The sequence below is a fragment of the Phoxinus phoxinus genome, assembly GCF_949152265.1.
Source record: "Phoxinus phoxinus genome assembly, chromosome: 19".
Lineage (NCBI taxonomy): Eukaryota > Metazoa > Chordata > Actinopteri > Cypriniformes > Leuciscidae > Phoxinus > Phoxinus phoxinus.
Window position 1 is genome coordinate 20789142 of NC_136894.1, and position 14532 is coordinate 20803673.

General features: G+C 42.4%; 1 protein-coding gene across 7 annotated transcripts in view; it reads left to right on the forward strand.

Annotated features, from left to right (window-relative positions):
* The window catches only part of topaz1 (testis and ovary specific TOPAZ 1), a 79504-nt gene that overhangs the window by 51872 nt on the left and 13100 nt on the right, over positions 1–14532 (forward strand). For all 7 annotated transcript variants that reach the window (XM_079589995.1, XM_079589992.1, XM_079589994.1 and 4 more), the window contains one exon: positions 13466–13637. In XM_079589995.1, the coding sequence (XP_079446121.1) occupies positions 13466–13637 (172 nt within the window). The remainder of the gene's footprint in view (positions 1–13465; positions 13638–14532) is intronic.

The window sequence follows — 14532 nt, forward strand, 5'->3', positions numbered from 1 at the left end:
ACCCTCTGGAGTCTAAGGTGTTTTTGGGGTCCTTGAGATGTTTTGACATGACCTGATATTTTTATTTTTTTCAGTTGCTTATAAACATATTAATGGCAAAGGTGTAATTACACTCTATTTAGCACGAACATGACTATCATAATATGTGAGCAACATGTATGTACATGTTTGCATTTTTGAGAGAATATTATTTATGCGTGGTTATTCAAAAAACTCAAACTTAAATGTTCTGATATAAGACCACAAACGACCAACTTCACATATTCCCACAATACTGTTGACTAATGGATGTTGTCGGCTAGAGTATTTACTCCAAAATGATCTGAAAATCATCCGGGCTAATCGTTCACATTAAACAATAGATTGATTTAAATTTTGTAAGACACTTTTTGTTTGGAAAGGCAATATGCAGGGGGGCGTGAATGATCCAACAAGGTCATGAATAATGTCCTCATTCACACCTGGAGACAAAGAAGAACTGCTAATGCTGCATACTAATGAGCCTTTCACTGAGTGTGTCACTGAGCCACACAGAATGCAAAGACAACACACACACACACATATACATATATATATATATATATATATATATATATATATATATATATATATATATATATATATATATATATATATATATATATATATATATATATATACATACATACATACATACATACACACACACATCTACAGAATTGGTTCAGAGTTGGAAACATCTTGAAAAAAAAGTGTATTTTTCCACAAACTGTGTAGGCCTATGCTTGCAAATTGTATAATATCCAAGGTAAACATTTCTAGTAATTGTGCAGTTAATTCTCATTCGTATTTTCAGAAAGTTTTGGATTATGTAGGCTATCCTCTCCCCAAATTTGTCACTAATAAAACACAAAAATAATTTAAAGAGAAGGCTTATATTGACCTTTTAAGATTTTGTTTGCACCTTGGAAATTAGGTTTTGATGTGGCAGTACAAACTTCTTTCATATTTCGTCTGTAACATATCGTCTTTTATAATATAGCCTATATTAGGGCATAAATGTTAATTTGCAGTTTAAAACGTTGCTTATACAAAGACATTTTATTTCAACGTATTCAGTCGATTTTTACTCATCTCAGTAGGCAATAGATATTTCATTCACACACACAGACACGCGCGAGCTGTAACGTTAGTAAACAAACGCATGCACATGTGCCGTTCATTCATTCAAACACAGAAACGCGATTCAAATTTAAACAGTCTTTTGCGGATTACAGACACCAGTTCATATCGCGATTAGAACAAAGCACTTACTGATGATCTGCAGCTGGGTCCGTTGTTCGGCTACTCCAGCACGTTTGAGGTAAAATTTCCAGGATAATCACGATATTATTAGCAGTGCTATTCCTCACAGCGAGTGTGTTGTCCAGCTGTTGTGGGCGTTGACTGGTTTGCATGTGTAGCTCCAGATTATCTGTGTTTGAATAGCGCGCGCGCTCTCGATGGGCGTGTCACATTAGCGGAGTAATGAGGTGCCAGAAAGATAATGAGCACAGCTGATCTCTCGCTCTTTTTATATAGATTACATAAACAGAGAATATTTGTTTTAGATTTGAATTAGATAATTTAAAACTACACACTTAAATGATTATAGAGATATATAGCTCATGTCTGAGTGAATAGTATTCGCTGAGTTTTATTTGAGTTTAGAGAAGTGCTTCAGAAAAAAAGTTCACGGAGACGGAGAGGCATAAAGCACTCCCTGTTTACTTTCTTTATTTTACAAAAGCACAATGTTTTATTTCGATTGTAAGTGGACACATAAAAAAGTAGACATTTAACAGCTAATTTTTTCATATTTCTTAAGTCTGTATGACCAAAACCGACGGAGTATTTTAGGTCTATTTTGCTGCTATGTAAAAAAAAACGAGCAAAACGCGCCCGCGCGTTTGCCGACCTCAGGGGGTTAACCTTAAGTTACCAAACTATACAGGAGATAAAACGTGTTTTGTTTGACTTGACTGTGCTTTTATTTAATCCAAAACTGCATTCATATTTGATTTTAAAAGAGTTAATCCAGCCAAGAATAAGCCTAGAAATGCTTTTCTGACGGACTAATATTAATGACATAAATAGGGATGCACCGATACTGGTACCAGTACTCGGGTGTCGGTCCAATACTGTGCTCATGTAGCCTACCCGTAAAACTACCCTGATACAACCGCAGCCGAGTCCACTTTAGGGGCCATTCACATATCGCGTTTTATTTGTAGGCGCACGGCAAGCGGGCTCATAATAGAAGCGACGTGGCTATGCCGTGGCAAAATGGAAACATCTCAACAGGTCATGTGACAAAAACCCAACCGATCAGCTTCGGGCTTTCCGTAACGACATCGAAAGCTGTACAGGGCAACTTTTTATTTCTCATCTCAACTTTAGTAGTAAAGCTAATACAAGTGCTAGAAATCAATTAATTCTTTGATTATACTTCCTCGTCCTCATGGAGAGCGCTGTTCGTACCGCTTTCTGCTTTCTGCAAGCGCTTTCTCTCCCAATGCTATGCAACCATGAACAGAGGCGTGCGAATTTGCACACGCAAAAAACGTGCTATGTGAACGGCCCCTTATGGCAACGTGACATTAGCCTAATCAAGAATATTTCCATATGTGGCTCTTTCCTCCTTTCTTGTCAACAAATGGATTCAGAGCCACCGCATTAGCAGCGCCGCCGGTCACCATGTCTCAGGGTTTTTAGGTGTGTAAGTGATTGTTGTGATATTACTGATCATGTGAAGATTTTGTCACCGCTAAATACATTGTCGGGGAAACACTGACATACATGTACGACATTAGGCTTCATTTTTATACTCCAATCTCATTTCATAACGTACATTTTAGTCTGGCACCAGTTTAACCCCCTGGGGTCGGCAATCACGCCGGCGTGATCAGCTCGCTTTTTTTCTTATCAGTGCAAAAGACACTCAAAATACAAAAATTTTGTGTTGTACATCACAAAAGTTGTACATAAAAGTGTTGTACATCATTCGATCCTGTTAAGTGTCTATTTATTTGTGTATACTCACAATAAAAAGTGTTGTACATCATTCAATCCTGTTAAGTGCCTATTTTTTTGTGTATACTCAAAATAAAAACAAAGTGTTGTGCTTTTTGCCAAATAAAGAAAAATGAACATGATGCGAGTTCTGTCAGTGAAGTCCATTCTGAAACGCGTCTCAAAATTAACTGTAACTTAGCGAATACTCAGTCAAACAGGCATACAGACACACAGGCATGAAGCTTGAATTATCTTCTTTTAAATTAAGTAATTTATATACAAAACAAATATTCTCAGTTTATGTAATCTGTATGAAAAGAGAGAGATGTCAGTCGTTCTCATTATAGCTCATCAAGTGTTAATGTGACCACGCCCACGGAGAGCGCGCGCTATTCAAACGCAAATTATCTGAGGCAATCCATGCAACGCCCACATCAGCTGGATAAAACACACCAAGGTTAATCAGATTAGTGTACTACTTTACGTTGCGACGCTGTGAGGAATGATACTAATCCTGGAAAATGTACTTCAGAAGTGCTGGTTTATTTTCATTTCGAGGAGCAACGGATCCAGCTGAGATTGTGAATGTCTTTGTATAAGCAATGTATTAAACTGCAAATTAACATTTATATGCCCTAATATAATAATAATTCATTACATTTATATAGCGCCTTTCTGGACACTCAAAGCGCTTTACATAGAAGGAGGGAATCTCCTCAACCACCACCAATGTGCAGCATCCACCTGGATGATGCGACGGCAGCCATATTGCGCCAGAACGCCCACCACACACCACTGGGCAAATTTGGCCAGGATGCCTGGGTTATACCCCTACTCTTTCGAAAGACATCCTGGGATGATGATAATATATAATATGATAATATATCATAAAAACAATGTTACAGACGAAATATGAAAGACAACATATCGTTGACTAGTTTTGGATAGATTATAAAGTTTTTACTGTAAAATAGACTACTGTCACATCAAATAAGCTTTTGTTAGCCAGTTTCTGCTCATATGTTAAATATATAGTATGTTATGTCAAAAATAAAGTCATCAACTAAAATGTTATGGTGTTTGTTCCAATGTAGGCTATATTCAAACTAATGAATCCTTAACTTTGAAATACGTATGATAATATGTATATGCCTACTTTAGTTTTTACAAATAAAGATTACACTTGAAATAGTTAAAATTGTAATTGTTGTTGTAATTGTAACCTTTAATAAAATAGCAAAAATATATATTTACAAGGTAGATGTAAACACAATCTTAAAATGTCAATATAAGCCTTCTCTTTAAATTATTTGTATTGTGTTTTATAATTGACAAATTTGGGGAGAGGATACATATTCCAATACTTTCTGAAAATTCAGTATGAGAATTAACTGCACAATTACTAGAAATGTTTACCTTAGATATTATACAATTTGCAAGCATACACAATTTGTGGAAAAAGACAAGATGTTTCCAACTCTGAACCAATTCTGTAGAATATATATGTATGTATGCATGCATGTATGTATGTATGTACAGTGGGGAGAACAAGTATTTGATACACTGCCGATTTTGCAGGTGTTCCTACTGACAAAACATGTAGAGGTCTGTAATTTGTATCATAGGTACACTTCAACTGTGAGAGACAGAATCTAAAACAAAAATCCAATTTGCATTTTATTGCATGACATAAGTATTTGATCACCTACCAACCAGTAAGAATTCCGGCTCTCACAGACCTGTACGTTTTTCATTAAGAAGCATTCCTGTTCTCCACTCATTACCTGTATTAACTGCACCTGTTTGAACTCGTTACCTGTATAAAAGACGTCTGTAAGGATTGCTCAGAGTCGGTAAGATCCTTTGCAGCTTTTATTTGATTGAAGCAGACAATAGTAGAAGGAGCTAGGCAAAGAGTACTCCGATACTTAAGCGTAGAAATCCAGGCCAGGCAGAGATTCGTCAGAGCCAGAGTATTATCGAAAGCCAGTGGACAGTCCAAGGTCAAAGTAGCCAGAGATTGATCGTAGATATTCGCACACTGTCTGAGATCTAAACCAGCAAGAGAAAACACGTAGATAGTTGCTCAGTAAGAAAGCCAGGGCAATACAATACTTCGCATTGAATGAGGGTTGAGAGTAGGGCTGGGCGATATGGCCAAAAAAAAATATCACGATATTTTTTTTTATATCAGTCGATATCGATAAATGTCAAATCTTTATTTATTTCAAGTTTAAAGACAGATTTTTACTCCAAAGTGAAAGCTGTAGAAACCAGAGCGTTGTTTTTAAACACAGAATATATCATGACAAACACTTGCCAAACAGGTGAACATTCACAAATCCGAGGTAGAACATTCAAACATTTGTCCTTTTTCCTTAACAAAATAAATATCTTTATTTCAGTAGTATTAGCTTGAGTTAGGATGCAGATTTAACTATATACAATTTATGTTCATTAACAAAAACAGTAACATCTGTTAAAAAAAAAGTAACAACATTATTTTATTCTTTAGTTTTATTTAAATTAACCATTGGCCATCCAGCATCATGCATTTAGATCATGATAACCACAGATAAAATGTAACTTTATGGTTTCTATGGTATTTATGAAAACCAGTAGCCTAAATTCATTATTAAAAACTGTAATTATATTCAATTAGTCTTTTAATACATTGTCTACATTAATAATATTATACAATTCAATATATATATATATCCCACGCACATTTCATGGTGCAGTTAATATTACTAGGCTAACGTTACAGTAACGTTAAATCCGTGGTAAATGATGGGAATGTGTAGACAGAAAAGCCTTCTCTGTATCATTGCACACAGTGTTTCTCCTGTTCGTCAGCGCCAGTGTTGTGGGTAACGCGTTATAAAGTAACGCGTTAGAGTACTCTAATTACCTTTTTCGTGAAATGTGTAACTTAACGCGTTAGTTTTGTGCATTAAGTAATCAGTAACTTCGTTATTTTTAAAAAAAAGTAATCCGTTATTTTAAGGAAAGGAAAATCCCGGATAAAAAAATTTCCCCAGGATCAAGACAGTGTTTCTGCGCTTCAATACCCCACCACCCTCCAGCTTCATTAAGGCACACGCGCGCAGTCTCTTGCTCTCTCTCTCTCCCGCTCTGCCATGCACGCGCTGCGCGGTTTGGAGCACAGTCTCTGTCTCGCGGGCGCGCTCGCTCTAGATTTCGGGAGATTTTAACTAATTTGCGGGCATCAGTGAGCCGCTATCAATATGCGGGAGACTCCCGGAACTTCCGATAGACTTGGGATGTATGTATTTCTATACTGAAATAATATCGCCATTATAATTATTGATTTTTTTATTGAAATAATAGTCCATCCGCGCATCTCTACTACCCGGGCTTGGAAGGTGTGAATTTTGATTAATATGTTCTGTGATAATAAATAAATAAAACGCTATGTGGAATAGCCTATGACTATCTTTCCTGTTATTGTTATCCTGCAGTGTTAATTTAGTCGGATGACTGACGTTATTCATTGCCAGGAGTCACGACTTCTAGGTTCATTTAAAGGGGGCCGTGTCTGTAAATTAAGCTGCAGCATGTGTGAAGCGCTGCAAACGGCTTTTAATTTTTGGTAACGCATGAGTACTCTAACGCATTACTTTTATGAATAGATAACGCAGTAACGTAACTGATTACTTTTAATTGATGGTAACGTTGTAACCTAATTAACTACTTTCCAAAGTAACTATACCCAACACTGGTCAGCGCTGTTTCATCTGCCTTTAAACTGGGTTAAATCACTGAGACATTTGTGTTCTTCGCTGAATTCAAGCGCTTCTCACTGGATCTAGTGGCCGAGACCGATCAGAGTAAACGCGTCTGCTCGAGTGAACTCGCGCTGCGCTGCCGTTTGGACTTTGAGCCGAGCGGATAAACGGTCCGTGTGGCGCGCGGTTCAAATGAGATTCGTTCCGCTTTTGGCGCAAAAACATTATCGAACATTTATCGAACTCTTGATATCGTTTTATCGAGAAAAATGATATCGCGATAATTATCGTTATCGTTTTATCGCCCAGCCCTAGTTGAGAGCTGGTTATATACAAGAGCAAATGGGATACAGGTGTGAAGGCAATTGGCGATGAACAGGTGTGTGTGTTTAATCCAGATGGGCTGCATGATGGGAAATGTAGTTGTTAATACTCAGGAGACGGCTCCCTACGTGGGTGTGAAGGAGGTGAGGTAGTAAACTCCTGCGTTACAGAGCCCCCTCCCTGCGAGCGACTCCTGGCGCGAGAAGGTAAGCGGCGACGGGGTCTTCCACTAGGTCGGGGAGCAGGTTTGCTGGGGTGTGCTTGGTGGAATTCCTCGGTAAGCGTGGGGTCCAACATGTCCTTAGCCTTGATGCAGCTCTGGACCGAACCCCTCCCAGTCGACTAGGTACTGTAGGACGTTACCTCTGCGCTTGGAATCAAGCAGTTCCTTTACCCGATACGCTTCTTCGCCGTCCACCAGGACTGGAGGAGGGGTTTGTATTGTGGGTTCCTCTCTTGTCCCTCTCTCGGGACGGACAGCAGGTTTCAGCAGGGAAACATTGAATGTGGAGGCAATGCGATAGCTGGAGTAACTTTTTTTGGGATCTGGAATGGGCCGACAAATCTGGGGCTGAGCTTGCGGCAGGGGAGCCGAAGCTTGAGATCCTTTGTGGACAACCATACCCATTGGCCTGGACGATACTGGGGGGCTGGTCGACAATACCGGTTGGCGTGGCGTTCCTGACGCCGAACCGCATGTAACGGGTGGGTATGCGCTTGATCCCAGACCTCTTCACTCCTTTGGAGCCATTCGGTAACGGAGGGGAGTTCAATGTGTTCCCCGGACCAAGGAAAAAGCAGCCCAGAATGCACTGAAACGGAGTTAAACCAGTGGCGGGTTTAACCAGAGAGTTCTGCGCATACTCTGCCCAGAACAGATATCGGCTCCACTCTGTTTGTTGACGCTGGCAGTATGTGCGCAGGAACCGAATGATGTCCTGGTTCAGACGTTCTGTCTACCCATTGGATTGGGGATGATATCCGGAGGACAGGCTGACGTTTATATTGAGGTGTTTGAAAAAAAAACTCCCCAAAACCTCGAGGTGAACTGCGGCGACAAGTAGACTCTCGGGAAGGATATTCTCTGCACTCTGTGTTTGGGTTGTCTCCTCGGTCTGACGAGAGAGAGCGTCGGCCTTAGTGTTCTTGGAACCCGGTCGATATGTGATGGTGAACTGGAATCGGGTAAAGAAGAGGCCCCACCGAGCCTGACAAGGATTCAAGGTTTCTATGGTCAGTGAGGATGATGAATGGTTCCTGCGCTCCTTTTAGCCAGTGCCGCCACTCCTTTAAAGCCAATTTCATGGCCAATAACTCACGGTTGCCCACATCATTGTTGCGCTCCGCAGAGGTGAGCTTACGGGAGAAAAAGGCACAAGGATACATTTTATCAGGCATGCCCTGGCACTGGGACAGAACTGCTCCTACTCCAGTGTTGGAAGCATCCACTTCGACGATGAACTGATGCGTGGGGTCAGGGTGCCGCAGGATGGGAGCAGAGGTGAAACGAGCTCGGAGATCATCAAAGGCTTAGGAGGACTCTGGTGACCAGCTCAGGCGATGGTTGTGGTGTTTCTTCATGGCAGTCAGCGGAGAGGCAACTGTACTGTAATTCCTGATAAATCGACGATAGAAGTTTGCAAATCCCAGGAACCGTTGCAACTGCTTGACGCTTTGGGGAACTGGCCAATTCAGGACTGCCTGAACCACCTTCTCGTCCATCGCCACACCCTCTGAACTGATGACGTATCCCAGGAAAGACGTGCTTGTGCGATGGAATTCACATTTCTCGGCTTTGGCAAAGAGCTGGTAGTGAAGTCTTTGCAGAACGGATCTGACGTGCTTTACGTGTTCCTCAATGGTTGAGGAGTAGATCAAAATGTCGTCGATGTAGACGATCACCCCCTTCTCCAGCATATCCCGAAAGATGTCGTTCATGAACGCTTGGAAGACCGAAGGACTGTTGGACAACCCGAACGGCATGACGAGATACTCATAGTGCCCACTAGTGGTGGAGAAGGCCCTCTTCCACTCGTCTCCTTTGCGTATTCGAACCAAGTTGTAGGCATTACGGAGATCCAACTTGGTATAATACTTGGCCTGACATAGCTGTTCGAGGGCGGCTGGTACCAGCGGCAGTGGATACCTGAACTTGACTAACTTAATTCAACCCACGGTGGTCGATGCTTAGACGCAGAGTGCCGTCCTTCTTTTTAACGAAGAAGAATCCGGCAGCGGCGAGTGAGGTCGAAGGCCGAATGAACCCCTTGGCTAGTTCCTCCTCGATGTACTTCCTGGCGCCGGGTAACAGTTCGATGGCACAATCACTTGAACGGTGCTCCGGAAGCTGTGCGGCCCTGTGTTTACTGAAGGCATCGGCCAGGTCGGAGTATTCGGCGGGCAGATTAGGATCACTGAACTCGAGCGTGGAGACCTGGAGGGTGTGGTTAAGAGTGAGGTTGACCTTGGTCAGGCATGTTCTTTGACATGAGAGGTCCCATTGGACGATCTGGTTCTCTCGCCAGGAGATTTGTGGATTGTGTGTGCGCAGCCATGTAAGGCCCAGGACTATGTGGTGTTTGGAGCCCTAGATAACATAAAACCTGATAAACTCGGAGTGAAGTGTTCCGATGTGTAGGATTACCTCTTCGGTGAGATAGTGAATCCTCCCATCTCCTCCACTTTTAGGGGAAAGTCACAGGGATTAGTTCGGAGTTTGTGCTGAACTATGAATTCGTGAGACATAAAATTTCCCGCAGCTCCTGAATCTAGCAATGCTGTAGTATCGATTTCCCTGCCACGAAGAGAGAGACGAACAGGTAGAATGAAACTGGGCCACTGGTGGTCTGAAATACCCGATGCACTCACCGGTTGTACTTGGGAAGGCGGACAAACCGGGCAGTTGAGTCTACGATGACTTGACTGGCCGCAGTAGAGACAGGTGCTGCTGCATGCGGCGCTCTCGTTCCTCGGGAGTGAGGCTAGTGAATCCCAGCTGCATGGGCTCTGAGCCGAGCATGTCATCGGAACGTTCACGGTAGGAGGCTCGAGGAGTGCGTCAAGAGCGAATCAGGTTGATGTATTCGTTCAGCGACCTCCCCTTGTCGCGACACGCTAACTCAGATTGTAGTTCATTGGTAAGACCCTTCCTGAACAGAGTCTTTAGAGTGTCCTCAACCCAATTGGTCTGTGCAGTGAGGGTACGAAACTTGAGGGCATAATCAGCGGTGGTTCCTTCTCCCTTGTGTGTGACTGAGGAGGCGAGGCGTTCCCCGGGATCGCCCTGTTCCGTGGGGTGTTCAAAAACGCTGTGGAATTCCCGGGTGAATGACGCGAACGTGGTAAAGGGGAATCCCTCCGTCCTCCAGATGGCAGTGACCCATTCCAGTGCTTTCCCGGTGAGGAGCGAACACACAAACGCTTTTTTCCCAGAGTCCCAGAGTGTGGGATGTAGTGTTGGCTCTTGATCAAAGTAGAGGCGGCATTGGAGTAGGAAACCCTTGCATCTCGCTGAAGCACCATCAAACTTCTCTGGAAGAGCGAGACGAGGATTTACAGTGGCGCTCGCAGTCGACGGGGAAGCTCCGGTGGTGGCGCTGCTCGCTGATACTTGCAGAGCTCGTATGGTGTGCACGAGCTCATCGGTGAGCGTTGTAAGGTGCTCCAACTGACGCTTGTGCTGTACTAGTGCAGCAGCCTGTGCAGTCACTACAGTGGTCAGCTGTGAGACAGCTGCTGGACCTGGGTCAGGCGAAGCATTCTGTAAGGATTGCTCAGAGTCGGTAAGATCCATTTGCAGCTTTTATTTGATTGAAGCAGACAATAGTACAAGGGGCTAGGCAAAGAGTACTCAGATACACAGGCGTAGAAGTCCAGGCCAGGCAGATATTCATCAGAACACAGTAAACAGTCCACGATCGAGGGAGCCAGTGTATTATCGAAAGCCAGTGGACAGTCCAAGGTCAAAGTAGCCAGAGATTGATCGTAGATATCCGCACACTGTCCGAGATCTAAACCAGCAAGAGAAAACACGTAGATAATTGCTCAGTAAGAAAGCCAGGGCTTTCTTGAATGAATGAGGGTTGAGAGCTGGTTATATACAAGAGCAAATGGGATACAGGTGTGAAGGCAATTGGTGATGAACAGGTGTGTGTGTTTAATCCAGATGGGCTGCATGATGGGAAATGTAGTTGTTAATACTCAGGAGACGGCTCCCTACGTGGGTGTGAAGGAGGTGAGGTAGGAAACTCCTGTTACAACGCCTGTCCACACACTCAATCAAACAGACTCCAACCTCTCCACAATGGCCAAGACCAGAGAGCTGTGTAAGGACATCAGGGATAAAATTGTAGACATGCACATGGCTGGCATGGGCTACAGGACAATAGGCAAGCAGCTTGGTGAGGCAACAACTGTTGGCGCAATTATTAGAAAATGGAAGAAGTTCAAGATGACGGTCAATCTCCCTCAATCTGGGGCACCATGCAAGATCTCACCTAGTGGGGCATCAATGATCATGAGGAAGGTGAGGGATCAGCCCAGAACTACACGGCAGGACCTGGTCAATGACCTGAAGAGAGCTGGGACCACAGTCTCAAAGAAAACCATTAGTAACACACTACGCCGTCATGGATTAAAATCCTACAGCGCATGCAAGGTCCCCCTGCTCAAGCCAACGCATGTCCAGGCCCGTCTGGATCATCCAGATGGTTATTGGCAAACTTCAGAGGAGGAATGGGAGAAGGTCATGTGGTCTGATGAGACAAAAATAGAGCTTTTTGGTCTAAACTCCACTCGCCGTGTTTGGAGGAAGAAGGATGAGTACAACTCCAAGAACACCATCCCAACCGTGAAGCATGGAGGTGGAAACATCATTCTTTGGGGATGCTTTTCTGCAAAGGGAACAGGACGACCAAATTGAGCGGAGGATGGATGGGTCCATGTATCGCGAGATCTTGGCCAACAACCTTCTTCCCTCAGTAAGAGCATTGAAGATGGGTCGTGGCTGGGTTTTGCAGAGATGAAATTTATTTTGTCCTTGCATTCTTTCTTGTGGTGCAGTGACACACCTGAATGAAAGGCTCATTATGCTTCTCATTATGCGGGTAATTGTCTTCTCAGGTGTGAACCATTGTTGGATCATTCACGTCCCTGTGCATATTGCCTTTCCAAACAAAAAGTGTCTTACAAAATTTAAATCAATGTATTGTTTTATGTGAATGATTTGGCAGGATGATTTTCAGATCATTTTGAAGCAAAAACTCTAGGCAATAACATCCATTAGTCGAAAGTCTTGTGGACACATATTGTTTTTTCAATAACCATGCATAAACATAATTCTCTCAAAAATACAAACATGTATACATGTTGTTCACATATTATGGTTGCCCTGTTTGTGCTAAATAGTGTAATTACACCTTTGCCATTAATATGTTTATAAGCAACTGAAAAAAGCACAAATGTCAGAGCATGTCAAAACATCTCAAGGACCCCAAAAACACCTTAGACCCCAAAGGGTTAACATGTCTTACCTTAAAAATCTTCTCATCTTCAAATTGCGTTCTTCTAATTCTTCTGAGGCAAATCCAAGTGAAACAGCACAGCACAAACACAGTCTTCCAAACTCGATGAAAAGCAGAAGAGCACGTTACTGAAGTCTTTGATTCTTTGTTTTGAGGTAATAAGGGCGTTAACAGTTCTGCGATCCTTCGCGTGGAATATTTGTTTTTGATATAATTTACATCATTTAAAAACAATTAATGCGTAAGTCCAAGCGTTTTAAAGACATACGCCTCAAGTCTGTGTGACAAACATTCGCTGAGTTACAGATCATTTTCTGTCGCGTTTCAGAATAAACTTCACATTGAGACGGCAGAACACGCATCATGTTTATTTTCTTTATTTTACGAAAAACAACATTTTGTTTTTATTATTAGTGCACACAAATAAAAGACATTTAACAGTTTTGAATGATGTATAACACTTGTTAGATGTAAGAGTATTTTGAGTCTCTTTTGCACTAAGAAAAAAAGCTAGCTGATCACGCCGTCATGATTGCCGTTAAGTCTATTTTGCTGCTATGTGAAAAAATCAAGTAAAACGCGCCGGCGTGTTTGCCGACCCCAGGGGGTTAACACAGTACTTATTTACACTTTTACATTTGCTTGCTCTTGTTTGTTTCTGTTTTTTTTTTTTTATTCTTATTTATGATGCCATGTCTTTTTCATTATCCTTTTATTGTGTGTGTGTGTGTGTGTGTGTGTGTGTGTGTGTGTGTGTGTGTGTGTGTGTGTGTGTGTGTGTGTGTGTGTGTGTGTGTGTGTGTGTGTGTGTGTGTGTGTGTGTGTCTGTCTCTTCAGATGCTGAAACATCAGGATGACTGGGCTGGACTGGCACTAGTATTCTGTGGTGTTTGTGTGGGTTCACACAGTCCCCCAGAACTTCTCAGGTTCTGCTGCTGCGTTACCATGGCTATGCTGAAAGAGCCCAAAGACAAACTCGCCCTACCATATGAGCTGTTTGCTGAATCAGGTACACACTTACTCTATTGCATTGATTTAAAAAATTGTTTTGTGAAGTAATTCATACGTACATTACCATTTAAAAGTTAGGGTTTGGTAAGATTGTTTAAATCTTTTTGAAAAAAGTATTATATGCTCATTGAGGCTTTATTTAATTGGTCAGAAAAATTACATTTTAAAATAACTGTTTATTTTTTTATATTTATATTAGGGCTGTCCGTTAAACGCGTTATTAACGGCGTTAACGCAAACCCATGTTAACGGCGTCATTTTTTTTATCGCGAGATTAACGCCTAGCAAACTTTGTTGTTTTTTTTCACATGCTTTTGCAGCAACTAGTAACGTTATTAAAACTACAACGCCACACCGGATCTAGCTAGACCAGAAACAAAACAAAACAAAACAACAACACGCCGCACACACTTTTGGGCTTGCGAGCCGCCAAAGAGTGGACGAGAATCGCAGCGCCGAGCCGCGTCTAGGATATCTGAGCGCGTCTAGCACATCGGACGCGCACTTTCTCCGTTTATGGCCAGCAATAAAAACGCAGAATGGCGCCGCCGGTGTGTGTGCACTCATAGAGAATAATGTGTTCGGATTTTAAATACGCAGCGCTGTGCTTCTCGTCCGGTGTGCGACTGCGACCCCCTTTAACGTTACGTTTTGAGTGGATGAATGAGGAGCGCGAGACGCCGAAATGGATGCCAATACGATTCTGAATGGAAAGTTTACTTTTAAAAAGTTGCCAAATGGGTTAGTTGACAAGACCAAAGTGATCTGTGTGTTTTGTCGTTGTGAACTGAGCTGTCATTGCGGCATGTCCAGTCTGAAATACCACTTAATGGCCAAGCACACACACACACACACACACACACACACCGCTGATGCGATCTCAGCACACTCGT